The following is a 20,044-nucleotide window of genomic DNA, read 5'->3' as shown; positions in this document are numbered from 1 at the left end:
CCGAATCCCACCGGTCCCGCTCAGGCCTCCTTCCTCGTCCCGACTACGAGTCCCGAGAGGGCAGGGCCGGCTCGGATTCCTTCTCTCCGCATCCCCGCGGCGTCCAGCCCGGCGCTGGGCACCCCGTGGGCATTCGGTAAATATTTGTGGAGCGCACTAGAAGGAATGAATGAACCCATTGGGCACCGCTGGGGGGAGGGCGGGGCTGAGGGCAGGTGGGAGGCCGCCGGCGCGGGAGGGGCCCCTGGAAGCCCGTCCTCCTCCTTCTCCTCCTCCTCCCAGGCCCCAGCGCGTACCACTCCGGGGCTCCCGAGGCGGCCTCTCGGGCGATCGAGGGCGCGCAGGGCTGGGAGAGCGACCCGGGGCCCCTGCTCTCCGCGCCGGAGGTCGGAAGACGGTGGGTCGCCGCCGCCCGAAGACGAGAGCGCGAGAGGAGCGGGAGGAAGGAGCGCGCGCTTGCTCGCCCGCCGCCTCGCCGCCTCCCTGGCGCTCGCTCGCTCTCTGGACTCCTAGGTTTGCTCCTAGGCTGCTCCTCCCACCCGCACCCGCCTCCTCTCTCGCTCGCTGGAGCTGGTTTCCAAGCCCCGCGGTGTACCCGGGCGAGTGCGGGGCGAAGGGCCCCGGGCCAGCGCCGAGCAGGGGGCGGGGGTCCGGGTAGAGTGCAGCCCGCCGGGGAGGGGCCATGTCTGGCGCGGGCGCCGCGGGGCCCGTCTGCAGCAAGTGACCGAGCGGCGTGGACGGCCGCCTGCCCCTCTCTGCCACCTGGGGCGGCGCGGGCCCCGGTGCCGGGTGCCCGGGTCGCGCGTAGAGCCGGCGCGATGCACGTGCGCTCGCTGCGCGCGGCGGCGCCGCACAGTTTCGTGGCGCTCTGGGTGCCCCTATTCCTGCTGCGCTCCGCCCTGGCCGACTTCAGCCTGGACAACGAGGTGCACTCGAGCTTCATCCACCGGCGCCTCCGCAGCCAGGAGCGGCGGGAGATGCAGCGTGAGATCCTCTCCATCTTGGGCTTGCCGCATCGCCCGCGCCCCCACCTCCAGGGCAAGCACAACTCGGCGCCCATGTTCATGCTGGACCTGTACAATGCCATGGCGGTGGAGGAGGGCGGCGGGCCCGACGGCCAGGGCTTCTCCTATCCCTACAAGGCCGTCTTCAGTACCCAGGGCCCCCCTCTGGCCAGCCTGCAAGATAGCCACTTTCTCACCGACGCGGACATGGTCATGAGCTTCGTCAACCTCGGTGAGTGGGGGCAGGAGGGAGGGGGTGCGTGTCTCTTTCAGGGGCGCTTTGGGACAGGGAGGGGGCCGCTTCTTACATCCAGCCCGCCCATCTTTTCACTCCTGGCCGTTTGTGAAACCGCGGTGCCTGCCCGAGGGACTCCCATCTCCGGCCCAGTGGACCCCAAGCTGTGTGCGCCTCCAGGTAGGGCTCAGCTGGCCTGTGGGGGTTATTGGGAGGGAGGGACCCGTCTGACGCCCCCTCCGTGTTAGGCCCCCAGCTGCATCTCTGAGGCTAAAGGCGCCGGCCGGCCGCGGCTCAGTTCAAAGCGCGGGGCTCGGTCATGTGAGCTGTCCCAGGCCAGCGCGGCCCGCGCTACCTGGATTTAAAGGGCCCCCTTCTCGGTGAAGTTGTCTTCCCGCCCTTCCTTGGCCCCCCTCGGCCTTGCCTCGCCCTGGCATCGCGGGCGTCGCATTCCCTTACCCGCCCTAGCAAATCCTACCTGTCACCTCGCAGTGCGCACCCCTTAGCTTGCTGCGCAACTGGAGCTGCTGGGGCCCCCCTCCCTGCTGCCGGGCGTCCCCATTTCTCTCGGCTGTTTTGGCTGGAGCTGGGGAAGAAACGTTGCCATTGCGAGCATTCTATTTTAAATATTTAATGATAGGTCCCGGTCGGGCAGAATCCATTTTCAGCGTTTATCACGTGTGGTGCGCAAACCACCAGTTTTGGCGATTGGGTGGCTCGGGATCTCCGAGCAGACGTCGCCGGGGGCGGTTGGGAGACCCGGTTCCGGACTGGAGCCGTGACTATCCCGGGCACGAGAGGCTGGGACAGCGGCGGGGGCCGGCTAACCTCCCCTCCATCCGTGCGCGCACATTCACTAGACTTGCTCAAACTGACCCCCGGCAGCGCGCTGCAGGGCTGATGATCAAATATTTGGTTTCGAGATAGCACTCCCCGATAGCGCTGTTTCCTGAGCCGCTTTCATTTACTTGTGTAACTTGCTGCGAAAACCCGAACCAAGTCAAGACAGCAAACTCACGCCCACGGGCGCTGTGTCAACATGGAAATAATGATACTGAAGCCTCACGCTGGGCACCTGGGGCGTGGATGGGGGGCGCGGGGAAGCGCGTGTTCGCCTTGATGGTTCCCGCTCCAGATAAGGTCCCTGGATTTCCCGGGAAGCCATTGTCTGTCCTTAATAATAGCCAAGATCCAATAGTGAAACGAGCTTCAGCGAGCAAGGGGTGGGAAGTTTAGATGCCAAAATAACTTGAAGCAAGTTTAAATTATACTGAGCAGCCAGTTAAGAATGAGGCAGCTCCATATGTCCTGATTTAGAACAATCTCCAAGATGTACGAGGTGGAAACAAGCAAGGTGCAGATGAGCATGGCTACATGTGTGCTTGTACATCATCCGTGTCCCCCTGAAAGAAGACGCCAGGGACCGGGAAGAGATTTTACTGGGGGGAGGGGGGGTTCACAGGTGGGGCTGGCTTAGGGAGTGGGAGCTAGGGGTCTGAATTTTCTACATCTGCACTTTTGTGCTTTTTGTTTTCAGTGTGTATTTATTACCTATACCCAAAACTAAAAAACTCCAAATACATACACATAAGTTAACGAACATGGAGCTCTGTAGCTCTCCTGAAGCCTAGGCTTAACCAGGGCCCTTTCTCTGGTGGGGGATTTATGGCATCTTCCATTCTGTTGGGTACCGGTGACTCCCACTGAATTCAGCAGGTACCAGCGGCTGCCTTCAGAGCAGGCTGGGATCATTACCAGTGCAAAAAGTGCCCTGATGCTTATTCACCAGCAGCGTTGCCAGACCCTGGGGCTCCCGGCACCCAAGAGAAGGGACAGATTGCTAACTGGGTGCCTCTGGGAACTTTGGGGCAAGGCTGTTTGCTCCCCCCAAGGCAGAGCAAGCAAGCTGGGGCTTGTTTGGGAAGGCCACAGCTGGGTGGTTTTCCTCCTCTGGCTGTACACACACCTTTCAATCCATTTCTTTCATCTTGAAAGGACAAAGACTGGCTTGTCTGAGCCTCTTAATCACTCAGGCTGGCTTTGGGCTTTGTGGGTCGGTCCTGACTTTCTCAGGTCTAGCTTTCTGGAACATCACTCCAAATTAGATGGCAGAGTGGCTTTTGACAGAGCGCACTGACCTTGTTTTCTTTTTCTCTCTGTCCCTAAACTAGAGGTAATTAGTTAGGTGAAGACCTGGACTGCAGTTTGGCAAGACCCTGCCCGTAGATGTCTGTAAGGTTGGCTTTTAATTTCTGCTCAGCACAGGAATAAACCTGCTGTCCCTTCTATTCTGCCCTGGCTCGGAATTTCTCCATAGGAGAGATTTGGGGGTGGCAGGAGGGTTGGAGAGTGTTGGGGGGATGTGTAGGAGACTTCTCTGGACCCTGAGTGTGCTGAGAAAGCACACTGTTTTTCCTTGGATTGCAAATCATGTTGATCTGTACTATACGAAGTTCTCTAAAGGCTAGTTTATTTTCACATCTTACCTAGGAGTGAGAAAATATCACTTGTTCATATCAAACCATTACTCATTATTATGGGGGGGCTTTGGGGGACCAGTGCTGAAGATCTTGGGGGGAGGCTGACTTCTTCCGCTGCCCCTCCCCCCTACCGCATACCTCTGCTGTCCTGCAGGCAGGCGTGCGTGGGGGACCCCTGCCTGAATTCTGAAGGCTTTTGCAGACTTAGTGTGTTTATTCTTCCTTCTGTCTGTAGCCAAATTGCTTTTTGTTCCTATATGTTGTTCTCCTCAGAATTCAAGCTTTTTGCCAGGCTGAGCGGGATCTAAAGTAGAAGGGAATTTACGACAAAACCAGGTGCTGGGAATGAGGACTTCAGACTGCACCTTATGACAAAGACCAGCCTGTACAATAAAGCTCCATGCAATCCTAGCTGAGCTGCCTGAGTGAGGCTCATATCTTCCTAGCCGGGGCCCCTTAAGTTCAATGGCAAGATTTGTAAACTGGTTTGGATTAACAAGCCCCCGACTCCTCTGTGTAGACTTAATTTTGGAATTCAAAACAGGCTACCCTCTATTAAATAGTCCCCAGGTGATGGTGATTCTGCAGACTGAATCCAGCAATAGTCCCTAACCGTTTGTCCTTTGGAAAAACCCAACAGCTGTTTGGAATCTTCTAAAAAAGCCAGCTGGCATTAGGGGTGTGCGACTTGTGTTTATCTCTGGTCCAGGTTATGAAAGAATGAAATTTGTTTAAATTTTGAAGCTAAATAAAAAAAAAGAGAAAGTTGGAATCCTATCATTGTTGGAGTCAGCGTATAAAAGTGACTTTTGTTAATGTAGCCGGGGAGAAGGCCGTGTGGTTTGATTCTAGCTTTATACCATCTGGCTATCCTTTTTGTTGACAAGTGTTTGGCATTAAGATCTCTCCTTTTGCCCCTTAAGAACAGGCCCTACCACTGTAGAGTATTAGAAAAAGATTCTGTTACAGTTTAAAAATTTCCTTCAGGGAGTGCTTTGCGAAGGGAGCGTGGACTGCAGGCATTTGCAGCTGTAACCTGGCTTGTGTTAAAATTTGGAAGGGGCTGTTCCACATTCCAGCACTCGGAGCGCCGGCCCTCACTGGTAAGCAGCCAAAGGTTAATATAGATGTCACAAGGCTCCCCCTTTTTTTCTTTCTGCAAAGTGCCTTTGCTATAGGAGTGCACCAACAGCTGTGTTTTTAGTAACCCTTTCGAAATCACTTCTTTTAAATCTCATTTTCCTGCTTATATAAATCAAAGATTCCCCCCACCGCCCTGCCACTTTTCCCAAAGATATATGTGACCCAAATTTGAACTTTTTTGATCTTCTATGTATTTCCTTTCTGGAATCAAGGCAGGTGAAGGCCGAGCCCTGGTTTCCAGCTTGGGTGGCTATTTTTGATTTTTATTCCAGGGTTGTCATTTGGTTGTGGTCCCTATCAGAGAGGTAAGGGAGGTGGCCCAGATAAAAATCAATTTTAGGGCAGCAGAGAGGGAGGATTCTTCTAATTCACAGAGAGAAGAAACTGCTTCTGAGATGTAGGTCTTGCGAACTACGGATAGGGGCCTTACCTTGGCATAGTAGGCTATTAAGCCTTTGTCGAGATAAACACAGCTGGTATACGATTCCCTGACCACCGGAATGCCTGTGATGTGAGCGAATATCACATGTCCGCTGAACTCGGAGACAAGTGATGACTTCATTCCAGGGAGAGTCCCATCTAAGTTGATTGATCATCCCTATCGCTTTAATATACCTCCCCCCCCATTTAGTAAGGTCATATTTGGCCCATTGCAAGAATCAGAGTGTCCTAACGCTGCCCTGTCCCCACCCTTCCCCAGCCTGCCCATCCTTTTAACCAGCTAAATCATCTGAATGGAGAGCCCTTCGCACCATGCTGCTGGCCACGGTAACTTTTTCCCGCTCACTCTTTAGGCTTAGCTGGCGGCTGTCGACATGCTGGTTTTTTGGCAGGCCGCTGCAAACGCTTCGCCTTAATGCACTCTGGCAGTGTCACCGAGGTTAGGGCACAGGCAGGGATGTGTGCGACCTGTCATGTTATTGTCAGAAGAAATGTGAGGATTAGCCTTTACAGCGTGGTGGTGGGAGGGTGCTGCAGCTGTGTACACTTATTATAAAAGATTTAAATCCCACTGGTAAAATCAATATATTGAATTGCACAACCCTCTGCTTTTAATTAGCTTAAATCAAATGCGCCGGTGCCATTTTGCCTCCTCTTGCCTTCATGGGGTGAGGAAATACCAATATTTACATAGAAACTGTTAATTTGTGGTGGAAATGATAACACATTTAGCTTTACACACTCCAGTTGCTCCAAGTTGATGGGTCCCAGATCAACGTGGACTTGAGGGGTGACGTCACCAGGATGGGGGAGCGGGGAGACCTTAGGAATGTTGCTTGGACTGGATGTCAGTGTGCAGGTGGGCATGTCTGTGGTTGTGGTGCCTAGGGATGTTAGTCTTTCAAGATGCTAGCTGACTCTTTCTATTGCAGGTCAGAAATACTGACATTGACCCACATCATCTAACATCATTTCTCTTAAGTCTCAAAGTAGTGTGGTGGATACTTGCTTTGGGGTTGTTTTTGAGGCTGTTCTCCCAGCATGCGGGGTCCTTTGTACTGGGCAGCTCAAGACACAGTACTTTATTTATTCCAGAGCTTCAGATGCTTTTCTTTCCAGTTCCTGAAACAGTTTATAGAGGCAGGGGGGTTCATTCACTGCAAATGCTCCCATATACAACCACGGCTATTATGTGAGTCGTTTGGTATTAGCTCCGTGTTCAGCTGGGATTGAATTCTGGGTTTTGCAGCAAATGACATTTGACAAATAATATTTGACAAAAATGTGACTTGGTCTTTCTTAATATGGAACAGATATTTCGTAGTTAACCTTCCCCGAAGAAAAATTGCTCGAACCCGAAGTGAAATGGCAGTGCCAGTGAATACCGGGGTCGCCGGTGTGCTTTTCCTCCTCTCCGTAGGGGGAGTGTTTATGATTTGGGGGTATATTAGGACTGCATGAAGTTTGACACTTCCTTATGTGAAACTTAGAGTAGTATGTGCGATGCCGTCCTTTCAACATTTGTGTCGGAAGGCATTGTGGGGAGCCGCGCAAAGCCTTTCTGATCCGCGTGGAGTGGATTGAATTAATGACAACTCTGAGAGCACCAGTTTTAGGGTAATTGCTTTATTGTTTTGGAGCCAGGGTGCTTATAATCCGGTTCCTGTACAAACATGTTTAACGTGTGTTAATGCATTTCCAAACCAGAGCCTCTCAGCACAACCCTGCTTTTCATTAATTGATGTCGGTAGCATGGTACAGTATTTCAAAGGGCTGGCCAAGTATAAACTGTGTTTCCAATTTCCTTCCTTTCCTGTGTTTGGAATGCCAATGTTAATTTGTTCCCATGCAGGAGCGGGGGCTGCCAACCGCGGCTTTCTATAAAGGGCTTCACAGTGAAGGCTTCCAGCCCTCGCTGATGCTTGGGGCTGCCTGGCCAAGTTTCCTGACACTTTGCAGCTAATTCTGGGTGATATATGGAGTGGGGGTTTTTGGGGGCTTCACTGCTGTGTAACGGAAGTTCCCGGTGACAGCAGTGGGTGTGACTTGGCAAGGGAGAATGGAACAGCATCCACAGTGATTCTCTTTAGACACAGCTTAAACCCATGTATCTGTTTCTACTATGGTTGCATATTAGCTGTGTGACCTTGGGCAAGTTACTTAATGTCTCTGAGTTTGTCTCCTCATTTTATAAAGGCTGGATAATAATCCCCTCCTCAACAGGGTCTCAAGAAGATGAAATCACATCACCCATTTGCAGAGTCTGGCACATGGTAGGTGCACCATAAATGGTAGTTCTTATTTTTATTGTGGTGACCAAATCATACAATATTCACTTTGGTATTTTAGTCCAAATTTGAGTTTTGAAGTACGTCTTAAAGTACTGAGATTCAGCCACCCATGTTATTTTAATGATGTTAAGAAAATGTCCCCGAAGGTGTGTGTGCGTGTGTACTTCCCTGCTTTTTCAAGATCAGTGAAATTTAAATGAACACATGAAACTTACTCGAGGATGAACAGAGTTAAAGGCTGAATCTTTCTCTTGATTTTAGCATCTATGGTTATTTAAAAATTTTACTACTTGGGAAACTGAAACTAAGTAAGGGGGTATACAGGAACTTTCTGTACTATCTTTGCAACTTTAAATTAAAAAAAGTCCCCCCCCCAAAAAGTTTAATTTTAAAAAATCGCATTACTGAAATATTTCTTTCCACCCCTTTCTGGAAGACAGTCAAAGTACAAGTTGTCTTTCCCTGCAAAGGAGCGACGAGTCCAAAGCGCTCATTAACAGTACTGCACAGCTTCTCCACTTTCTACTGCAGCAGGTGTAAGGCTGCCCACTGCTCTTGCAGCTCGGGTAAGGCTGCAGCAACAAAGCCATGTGCGGATTCAGCGTGTTTAGAAGCCTCTGGAGACCAGAGGACGAAAGAGAATGTCTCTAGGGCCCAAGACAAAGGGGTGGGCTTTCTCACTCATAAATTCCCTTAAATTTCCCATAAATTCCCTTCAGCTCTTTCTATGCTGTTTGGAAAATCTGACTTAGTGAGCATTAAGTTTCCCCGCATCTCTAAGGTCACGTGTTCTATCACAGCTTTATCTCCCTGGAGTAGCTTTCAAGTTTCTTTTGTCCTCTGGCTTAATTAAATTTGGCTGTGAATAAAAACTTGCACTGTTTCCCAAATCGAGGACTTGCATGTTTTTAAGCATTGGATTTAGGCCTGTACCATCTTGTAATTCTAGCCTCTCTCTTGCTTTCATGGAGTTTGGGGAAAAAAAAAAAAAATCTGAGCACTTAGCATGACAGTCGGCAAATTATGGCCCAAGTGCTCATCTGCCCAGCAACTTACACACACAAAGGCAGCCGTGTGTGTGTGTGTGTGTGTGTGTGTGTGTGTGTGTGGTTTCAATGGCTTGTGTTTTGGCCTTTAATAAAAGACTCGACTTTTTTTCAGACCTCCTTACTATCCTACTCATGCACTGCTTTGCAGAATTCTCATGGTATAGAAGGTGCTCAGATACTGGCTGTTTGTGTGCATGAATGAGATGAAGACGTTCTAGGTAGCATCCTGTAAGGGGTTTGATCTTGAATTCCCACTAGTAAATTTTTGAGCACCTATCCTAAATAGAAATAAATTGTATAACTACCACTATGTTAGGATAGTCTGTACTTTATAAAACATAGATAAAAATAGAAATTTAAGTGGGAGTCACCAAACATAAAAATGATACAAACTCTTAATGTCATTAATGAATACACATTTTAACTAATTATTAATACAATTTTAATTTTAATTGTTACAATTTTAATTAACAAACTATAAATTTAACTATGCTGTCACTGAAATTTGCAGTGTGATGGAATGTTCTTTGATGTTTTTCAGAATCATAGTTTAAAACTTTGGGATCACTGAATTGAAGGTCTGGTCCCAAATTTTGATGATTTTGACCCTTTGTCCAGTCATAAGTAAAGCTATCGTGTGGTAACAAAGAACCCCGCAATCACGATAGTTTAAACTCATAGAGGTTTTTCTTTCATGTATGTTAAATTAGGGCTCCACTGTGGGTTGGTGGGGGCTTTGCACATTGACAGCAGCAAGGGGTGCAGGGGGAGGTTCAAGTCCCCAGAATGTCACCAATACCATGCTGATGGGAAAGACAATGCAAATTGTGCATTTGCTTTTACAACTTCCACCTGATGCTGCTGCTGCTCACATTTCTTTGGTCCACGATAGTCACATGGCCAAACCCGCCCCAAGGTGAGCAGGAGACTGCAGTTCTACCACAGGCTTGGAAAGGTGGAGCACCAGGATCCAGGAGATGGCACTAATGACTACAGCCCTGTCATGGTGAAGACTGTCTCACAAGTGAATTGTTGGCTGTGATACTGAAACAAAATCTTGATTCACAATCCCATTCATCAGTTATGCAGAGATTTTTGTTGAAGTTCAGCTAGTAAATTTCCATGTTATCAATCATTCTTAAGATTCACTTAACAATTATAATTGTAGTATATCCTTTTTCTGCATCCTAGTGGATTCCTCTTATCTTTCCCCGAGGGCTTGCACCCCATTTTGGAGACTAGTATTTCTAGAAGCTTCCGCATCCCTGAGGTATTCACACGGTTCAATAAGAATAACCACTTCTTTCCATTCCCGCTTGTGAAGTGATTTGCCTTTTTTAGTACTTGTCTTTTAGCAAAGTCAAACTTCAGCTTCAGTCCGGTTCACTACCCAGAGAATTCAGGAGCCTTACTCTGGTCCCTGGTAATGAGGCAACTGCTGGTGTTTCTCTGCAAGGTGCAAGTTGTGGCCTTGTCATGGAGTCTTGCCCTTTGTGAAAGAGCTGCTTTTTCTTTTTGGGCCTTAGAAGCATTTTCTAGTCCAGGTAGGACCTTGCATGGCTGAATCTAGAAACTGAATTCAGAGACTCTTCATCATCACTGAAATAAACCATAGGATAAAGTGGAGAGTGAGCTATTTCTGTGACAGCAATGGATTTGTAAAAGCCCTCTTTAGCAGGCTCCTAGTTTACTTCTCTCAGCATTCTGCAAGGTAAGTAAGTAGTAGTAGTCCCATTTTAGGGAGGAGCAAACTGAAGGGACCCAAACTTGCATAGCTAGGAATTATGGAATTGGTGTATGAATCCAGATCTGGCTGAATATAAATCTGTCCACTCTTTCTGTTGAGACCACTCAACAGAAGCCGAGCCCATGACCTTGACTTTGTGGTCCTGTGTTCTGATGAGTAAGGTAAAGATCAGCAGTGATACACCTTTCCCTTTCATTATCTAGCCTGCTTGTGATAACTCCCCTGTCCTTTGTCTTTATGGCTTAAAAATAATTGTCAGGGCAAAGGGCTATGTGTGAGTGCCCCTACATGCACCCCACGTCCCCTCCATGGGGAAATTCTAGAGCAGTAGATATTGGTATTTTTATAGCAATGCCTCAAGATGATATATAGGAAAGACCACAGAAACTATCTTTATCACATGTCCCAGATGCCTGCTGCATAAAATCGCCAACAGTCTCAATGTCCATGAACGAGGATTGGAGAGATAAGCTGGTATAGATCTAGGAGGGAGCACAGTAGAATGGTTCAAATGCGTGGACTTCTTTTCATGTATCAACAAAGACTCAAAACAATGTCAAGAAGGAGAAAGCAAGTAGGAGGATGTTTAGATGTAACCATTTGTCAATTAAGAGCACACACACATGCAAAAGGGCACCAGATAATACTACAGCAGATCTTTCTTGTGTGTGGAGTCATGGATATCGTAGTAACCCCGTGGAAACAGGGCCAGGAAAGACTCACTACCTTCAAGGTAACAGCTGCCTCTTGGAAGGCAGGGAGGGGATGGGATTGGGGAGAAGTTTTAAACAAATTCCGTCTGTTTCTGTCAAATTTTCTTTTAATAAGAAACCAAAAGGAAGTGTGATGTGGTGTCCTGGATTGGATCTTGGAATAGAACAAGAACATCAGTGGAAAATCTGGAGTTAATAGTAGCACACCGATGTTAACTTCTTAGTTTTGACCAAGGTCCCTGGGTTATGGAAGATGTTCACACTGTGGGAAACTGGGTGAAGGGAACATGGAAACTCTCTGTATGAGCTTTGCAACTTTCTTATAAATCTAAAGTTATTCTAAAATAAAGTTTATTATTTTTTAAAAAAAGAAAAGGAAGCAACCATGATGTTAACTCTTGTTTAGTTTCGGGTACATGGATACCCATGAGCTCAGTTGGGAGGTGCTCTTTGCGGTATTTCCAAGACTTGGGGCCAGGAGAGTCCATCCTAAAGTGTGTTCAGGGTATCACACCCCAAAGGGCATTTACTGGTCAAACTACAGACCTTTAACAGGATGGGGACTCAGCAAGCAAATGAAAAACCCGTGGGGCGGTGCCCTGAGACCTTTAAATCTCTCTCTGCCTCGTCATTAGATGCCCAATATAATTCAGTCATTTGTTTGTGGGCAAGCAAGGGAGGTGGGGGAGTTGTTCTAGGTCTTTCCATTTCCTTCTTGGTCCTGAACTTTGTCACATGCTCCTGCCCACCTTCTTCCTTCTCAAGTTCCATTTTCTGATTGACTTGACCTAACATCAGTTGAGAGAGAAGCCCTTAAAATGGCAATGGGGCCTCACAGAACCTTCCAGGGCTAGTAAATGTTTATAGGACGGAGGCACTGGTTGGTCATTTCCTTCAGGAGGAAACAATAAATGAAGCTCCCTGCCTTATACGTACTCAAACCCTGCGCTGCTAATTGTCTTCATGTACTGGGGGAGCATAGGGGGATGGAGGGAGGAAAGGGATCCAGAAGTCTCTGGGCCTCTGGTGCCTCAAACACCCTAGGAACTTGGAAGTGCCCTTTTTAGGTAGGTTTAGGGCAGGATTTCCCAGCCTGGGCACATTTTTTGACATTTTACATGAAATAGTTCTGTTGTGGGCTGTGCACTGTTAGATGTTTAGCCGCATCCCTGGTCTCTACACTAGATGCCGGTAGCACCCCTCCCCCAAGCTGTAAAGGAAATGTCTCCAAACATTACCAAATGTCCCTTGGGGAGCAAAACCACCCCTGGTTAGAAACTCTTGTTTACGGTAACTTTCCTCAAACCTGGGAATTCACTTGGGAGCCTTTGTTTCAAACCCATTGGCCCATGACAGTGAGTGGGAAATAGCGTTTCTAGATGGACGGGTGGATGATTTTCTGGTTGAAAGGAACACAGATTGCAATCTAAACGTGAGCCCTGTCCTAGGAACACGGGCCTCTGCCTGGGTTTGAAGCACCCTGGAGACTAAAGCAGAGGTCGAGTCTCTAGAGAGCAGGCATCATCTCCCAAGAACCAAAACATTTCATTGCACATTTCACCTGATGATGCTAAAAAGATTATTGTTAAACACACACTTAAAATTGGTTCCTTTTTTTCTCTTTCAGTGTTTCCCAGGAGGAAACAGGGCAAATTTCTTTCTTACCTCGATCCCTTCTCTCAGCAGTTGACTTATTCAGGGGAGGGGTGAGCAGAGAAGTTGCGTTTTTCCACATCTGAGTCTAAACGCTGCTTAAAGCAGGAAGACCTGCTTGCCAGATCTGGCCTGCTGCCTGTTTTTGAAAAGCCTATGAGCTAAGAATGGTTTTTACATCTTTTTTCAAAGGGATGATAAGTCATCGAAAGAAGAATAATATTTCATGATGTGAAAATTACATGAAATTCAAATTTCAGGGTCTATAAATAAAGTTTTATTGGAACACTCTCATTCATTTCCATGTTGTCTACATCTGCTTTCAGGCCACAATGACAGGGTTGAGTGGTTTCAACAGCCTATGCAATGGCCAAAGTCTAGCATATTTACTACTTAGCCTTTCATGGAGGTTTGCTGATATCCCCTACCTGGGAAAGTGTAAAAAATGGCCTGAGTTTTATCTGCCTCTTTTGTCCTTCTGCAAAGCTCCAGCGACTCAGAGACGCTCTCCCTCCTCCTGGATATTCATAGAGCCTCTTAGTTTGAGGAAGCTCTGATTTAAATGGATGTCTCCTCCGAAGACTTCTCAGCATCTGATCCCTGTAAGGGCGATGTAGCATACTGCATGGCTTTTCCTAAATTTGCTTGTACCCAGCACCTCCTGCCCCATGTTCTGTTTCTGAAACATTTCTCCTAAAGCTTCTCAGGTGGTAGTTATGACTTTGGCTCTGGAGCAGACCGTGTGGGTCTCAATCTCACCTCTGCCACTTGTTTACCCTGTATCCTTGGGCAAGTTATTAAACTCTGGGTCCTCTGGGGTTAGTGTCAGTGCCTGTCTCCTGGGCTGCTGTGAAGATCCCATGGGGGGAGACTGAGGGAGAGCTGACCACGGTGCTGCATGCGGCAGGAACCTGGTGATGTCAGGTGCTGGTGGCGATGCTGTTACTCACCAGACCCTGGACCCATCGGGGGTCTGCCTGTACCCTGCCTTAGTGGGATGCTCTGCCCAGCTCATTCTGGGAAAGCGAGCAGGCAGAGCACACAGCCTGGCACTGAGCATGCTGGCCTAAACCCCGTCTACAGGATTTGGGTCAGGGGTGGCTGTGATACCTCAGGTTGAAATGGGAATCTTGGCTGTGTTGACTGGGCACCAGGCAAAACAGGAAGCTGATTTATGGTGACGAATCCTGTTATACTAGAAAGTTGCCTCTTGCTGATTGAGATCTGTGTTGATTTGTACAGGGTTTTAAGGAAACGCTGAACCCTTGGGACCAGGTCTGTGTGTGCCCCGGCCAGCTGAGGGCACAGGCAACCAGTCATATTTAGATATTTGCTGTGGGCTGGACTTCTTTTTTAAAAAAATCACATACATAAAGATTTCACAATAAAGTTGTACCACTTTTCTGTTTATTTCTGTGAACACTTTATGTTGGACTTAGTGGAGTGGCATTTCTGTGTATCTCCCATTTTTTGATATGGACGACTGACATTCCTCCATTGTAAATGAGGACCCCACCCACGCCAGGTGTTCATCGAATAGCTCGATTTCCACATTTATTTTTGTGTGTGTGGAAATGAGATCAGGGATGACAAGTCACTTTCCCGGCTTTGTGGATCACTGGTCTGTCTGCCTTTGAGTACAGGTCACTGGTTTGTGACCTCAGATAAGTTACTGAAGGGGTCGAAGTACTCTGGGCCTCAGTTTCCCTCTATCATAGGGTGGCTCAGGGCAACTGGGACTAAAAGAGATCGAGGCAGGAAGGGGCTCAGCCCTCACTTGCAGGGAGCTCTCTGTAAATGGGGCTGTTCCCAGGGCTGCCTTTGGAGCCCAGTCTGGCCGCAGAGCCTCTTCCAGGCCCATCTGTGAACTTGACAATGGACTGCTGCCTGATGATGTTTTAGTTTGGCAGCTGCAACTCATTGGAGATGCCTGTAAGTTCCTCTCTAAGTCCAGCAGTGGTACTCATATCCAGGACTATACATTTCCCTAAGTAGCTTCACATTTTAAAAATTATATTTATTTACCCAGTTCTTATTATTGACCTTGACAAGAGGTGTGGGCATTTGAAAAAGTGTGATGCTGCCGTCCCCCCTTCCAGGGGCTTAGGCTAACGGCAGCAGGTAGGACAAGTTGGGCAGAGTGAAAGTTGCCCTCAGGAAGCCACTGTGCTGCTGTCTCCCTGCTTGGTGAGTGCCTACGGCCACTTTTTCTTCCAGCACTGCAGCAGGTTGCTGCGGCTTCCATTGAACATGAGATGAAATAATCGGCTTAAGTTTAGGGCCCATATTGTGCCAAAACACTTATCTGTAAACACTAGAACCACTCTCTGGGATCCGATTATATCCTAATACCTGCAACCTGCTTCTGTGGAGAGGCACGATGTCTCATTTAGGACTTATTCAGCTGTACCTCACAGAACATCTGCCTAGAGTGGCTTCAGCACAGAAACATCATCTCTCATAACAGCAAGTTTTGGGGAGGTGATTCCAAGTTTGGGGTAGCAGCTTAGTGATGCGATACCATGGAGGTATCCATGAGCTTTCCCCCACCCCACCCCCACATCATCAAATTCCTCATGCCTGTCACCTCGTGGTTGTAAGGTGACTGCTGCAGCTCTGGACATTGCATTCTCATACAATTGCACCTTCAAGGCAGGAGGAGGGGTAGGTCTGAGAGCTCTCCTTGCTTGCCTGGCTCTTGGCTTCCTAGCAGTTCCCTAGAAGACTTCTTAAGACCCATGGGACAGATGGGGTCATGAGGCCAGGTCTTGCTGTAGAGAGGATGGAAGGTATGCAGCCATCCTCCTGCCAACACAGTGGGAGGTGGGTGAGGGAAAGTGTGTCGGAAGTGGTTGTTGGGTAGCCACATTCAAATGACTGAAATTGTTTCTCTTTCCCTCCTCGTTGTTGTTTCTGTGTTGTGTACAGTTGGATTTGTGTAAGGTGTTCGCACACGTGATGTGGCTGCGCTACATGCACAGATAGAGGCTCTCGGCTAGTTTCCAAAGTCTCCAAATAATAGTGTACCACTGTGAATACATGCAGAAGGTCGATCCCATGTTGACATTAATTTAACCAGACCCTTTGTAGCTTGTAGGGAGATTTTAGTTTCTCTTTAAATTCAAACCTACAAATAGGTATAACTTTAACTTTGAAGACTGTAAGGGTCTCTAGCCAACAATCAATTGTTTGCTGAAAACAAACTATATTTTATCAGCTTAACCCTCCTGTTCTCCTTAGATAGGGGCAAAAGTTCTTGAAAATGACCTGAGAAGGTCAGGAATTGTCCCCTGGGAGGAAGCAGAGGCTGGGGTGGGGCTTGGTCTGAGTCCTGTTTGTGGGACAGGTGGCTCCTGTTTCCTCTGGGTAGAGGCTGAGCAGATCAAGATACTCGAAGCATTTTAAGAATCTGTGTCATTGTTTGTTAGCCAAGGGTGGGGAGCTGTTTGAAAGAAAGGCCTGCCTGTTTTGGTGAAATCCTTATGTTCACTGAGAGGCTGATAGGACTTTTCCTTGTCCATGGGTTCTGGGTCCTTGTGTTGCTTCTGTTTGCTCTGATGGAGACTGATATGCCAGGGTGTGGGTGCATCCTTAGGCCCAGTGGTTGGAAGAGATGATCAGGGAAGAAGAAGGGAGGAAGAAGGTATTTCATGAATGTTTCTAGGCTGTGTGTGTTTGGTGTGAATGAAAGTGCACTTATCAGAATTCTTTGGTTGCAGGCAGCAGAAATCTATTCCGAGTAGCTTAAGTGGGGAGGGAGGAAGAAATCAGTGCATCCTCAAGCCTGGGGAAAGACACAACAGACTAGCAACTAGAGGGTCTTAGAGAATGCAGAGCTTTTCTCTGTGTCCCTCATCTCGGTCTCTGAACAGCTGCCCTCTTACCTATGCCTCACTCGATTCCTCTGCTACCCTGCCTATTGGAGGAAAGATGGCCACTAGCAGCAATTTGTAGTTTTGGCTATCTAACTAGCCACATACTTGCTCTCCCAGCTTCCCTTGCAGGTTGGAATGGCCATGGATGTTGTTTTAATCAGTGATACACAAGAAATCTGCTGGGGGTAGAGTGGGCTGGGAGGTGGTTCTGAAAAATATTTTGTTTCTTGATGAGTGACATCCAGGCAAACAGAACTCTATCCTTTTCCCCCTTTACTTCCCTTGAATGTGGGTCTGTGAAGATGTGATGCTTGGATCCATGGCAGCCATATTGTGACCACGAGGCAAGAAGCCTAAGGATTCAAGGTCAACGTGCAGATACTGGCAGAGCAAAAAAACCCGAGAAACTTGGCTTCTTGATGACAGCTTGAGCCACTTCATTTACCTAAAATTCTTGGGGAAGGGCTCTTAGGCAGCCTGTTCACTCATGAATCAGTTGGGTCTAGAAAGTAGATCATGCTGCATCAACAGAGTTGCTGGGAGTCAGCCTTTGGCCCCTTGTGGCTGGGTTGAGGCATAGGGGTGTGTCTGCTATCTGTTTACAGCTGTATTAACCATTATAATAATCTTAGTAGCTAACATTTGTCGAAGGCTTACTATGTGCCAAGCACCCTTTATCCTCTTTACGTATATTAATTTTCATAACAACCATTTTAGGTGGGGACTATTATTATTATCCCTATTTTACAGACCAGAAAACTGAGCACAGAGAAGTAGCTGGCCCAAGGACGCATAGCCAGTAAGTAGTGCATGTGGATTTGGAGGTCTAGTTCCTGAGCCTTTCCTCTTAAACTTGGTCCTGAGCTGCTTCTCAGGCTTGTTGGATAGATTTGGAGCAGGCTGGTGAACAGCCTTGCTATTGGAAGAGTCATGTGAAAGGAGGAGGAACACATGAGGGTTTTACGGTTATGTCTTTTAGGCCTAATACCCCATTTCTTGGATTATCAATGTTTCTGAAACCAGGATGTCTTAAAATTGATTAAGGTGTTCGTATCTTTTTCCTAAAGAATTATCATTAAATTGAAAGTGCCTCTTAAAACCATATGTGACGCATGCATATTGAGTAGAACTGGAGATGGATAAAAACGACAACACTTACTGTTAATAAAACTGTGTAGTGAAGTGTATCATGTGTACAGAACAGTACACAAATGAACACTTGTGAATTTTTGCAAAGCAAACACACCCAGGGAACTAGTGCCCAGATCTAGAAACAGAACATAACTAGCTCCCCAGAATCCCCTTGTACCTGCACCCAAGGGTAACCACTGGCCTGTCTTCTAACAACATAGATTAATCTTGCCTGTTTTTAAACTTTCTATAAATTTAATTGTGCAAGAATACTCTTCTAAATCACTAATCACAGGAGCAATGTTTTGGAAAGAATATCCCATTTAGAACTGTTTGGAGACTATTTGCAACTCTCCTGGTTATATTCCACATAGAATGCAAAATGTAATATAAAAACCATTCTTTGGTTTGATCCCAGGTTCTTCTCCTTCCCATACCAGAAACAGATTCAAAGGACAACAATGCAATTTTAAAGGTGTTCTGAGAGTTTAGCTTAGGCATTCAAGTCTGGTTTATTAAAATGTGAATACAAAATGAAGGAAGCTCTTGAAGATTTCCAGTTTCCATGAACCCCCACAGCCAGCCCCTGGGGCAGCCTTTGCACATCCCTGCACCATCTTGTTTACAGAGAGGAAGCTGACAACTTTGCTGTAAGGGTTTTGGTCCAGGGACACAGTGTGGCTTTAAGACAACTCTTATTTTGAAAGGGAGATGGGAGCCAGCATGAAGGAAAGGCCAAACGGACTCTTCGTCTTCTGCACCTGCACCTCCTGGGCCTAATGAGTTTAGGTTGATGGAACCCAGACCTCAGGAAGGATTATAAATTCTCATTTGATTTGATTTGCTTCTAAAATACCTTAAACCAGCTGTGCCTGCCCAGCTGACCCAAGCATCTCTGGCTGCTTTGGGGGAAGGTCTGGGCAGGCCCCCTCCGGTCCTGGGGAAGGGAGGGAGGGCCGCAGCTTCACTCCCCCTACCCGGCCACTCCTGGGGCCTGCTCAGGTCTGGGCTGAGAGTAGGCAGGGCACTAGCTAGCCTCTGTCCCCTTGATTCCTCACAGCAGCCCCATAATCGGGGGCTGTGTACATCCCCATTTTATAATGGGGGAAGCTGAGCCTCCCAGAAATGTGCTAACTTGTCCTAAGTCACTGCTGATGATTGGCAGAGCCTGCATTCAAACCAGACCATCAGGCCCCATGGCCTACACTCAACCCTGATTCTCTCTTGCTTTCTAAGCTGAGGGAGGCCAAGAAAGGCTTTCTTTCTCCTGATGGGCCCTTGGGGAATGTTTCCAAAGACTTCACTGAGTTGCTTGAGAAGCTGCCTAGCACCAGGCAAGTGAGTGTGGTAGGTGGAACAGTGAAATAATGTAGCTCACATCTTTCAAGATTATTAAACACTCCATGGACATTCTCTATTCCAGCGGTTTTCAAAGTGGGGTCCCCAGACCAGCATCATTGTCAGCACCTGGGAATGTGTTAGAAGCACATGTTCTTGGGCCCCCCTTATACTTCCTGAGTCAAAAATGCTGGGAAAAGGTCCCAGTAGTCTGCAGCTTAACAAGCTCGCAGGTGATTCTGGAACACACTGAAGTTTGACAACCCCTGGTCTATTTTAATCCTGTAACAACCCGGTGAACTCAGTGTTATGATTAGCATTGTCCCCATTTTACAGATAAGTGACCTGCCCAAGTACTCCAGAGAGAGGAGCCGGACTCACACTCGGACTCACCCCATGTTGAAACCTCGTATGTTCTGTCCCTTCGCTCAGCTCCTATGCTCTTGGAGTTAAAATCTAGACGAGAGGGCCGGCCCGTGGCTCACTTGGGAGAGTATGGTGCTGATAACACCAAGTCAAGGGTTAAGGTCCCCTTCCCAGTCATCCTTAAAAAAAACAAAATCTGGACAAGAGGACAGGGAATGAACGAGTCAGCAGGCTGATCAATAAAATAATCACAGCAGTAAGTTCTAAAAAGAAAGCAAAAGGGGCTGAGAAGGAAGGGGGGGTCAGAGAAGGGGGCTGTGGGGCTGTGTCCTCCATGCTGAGACCCGTTCAGCTGTGGGGAAGGGGCTGCGGTGCCTGGGTGGGCCTGGAGCAAAGCCCCTGCATCCCTGAACTTGGCACAATGTCACCTACTGTCTGTTCCCTGGGTGACCCTGTGATTGGAACAGTGATTGTTGCCTCTGGAGCCACCAAGCTGCCAGCCACCAGTGTCCTTCCCAGGCCTCAATCCACAACACTGGAATTAAATTCTGCCTGCTTCCATAGAATTTCTCACATTG

At 47.9% G+C, this 20,044-nt stretch overlaps 1 protein-coding gene across 2 annotated transcripts in view; it reads left to right on the top strand.

The window, feature by feature from the left end:
* Positions 1 to 818: 818 nt before the first annotated feature.
* BMP7 (bone morphogenetic protein 7) overlaps positions 819 to 20,044 on the top strand; it is an 87,990-nt gene continuing 68,764 nt past the window's right edge. Inside the window, exon 1 of one of the 2 annotated variants that reach the window (XM_063105475.1) lies at positions 819 to 1,236. In XM_063105475.1, coding sequence (XP_062961545.1) covers positions 819 to 1,236 — 418 coding nt within the window. The remainder of the gene's footprint in view (positions 1,237 to 20,044) is intronic. The other variant, XM_063105481.1, reaches the window with a different exon arrangement.

This window comes from Cynocephalus volans, chromosome 1 (genome assembly GCF_027409185.1).
Source record: "Cynocephalus volans isolate mCynVol1 chromosome 1, mCynVol1.pri, whole genome shotgun sequence".
NCBI classification, from domain to species: domain Eukaryota; kingdom Metazoa; phylum Chordata; class Mammalia; order Dermoptera; family Cynocephalidae; genus Cynocephalus; species Cynocephalus volans.
The sequence above is the reverse complement of the archived record's forward strand: the minus strand, read 5'-3'. Positions and strand labels throughout refer to the sequence as shown.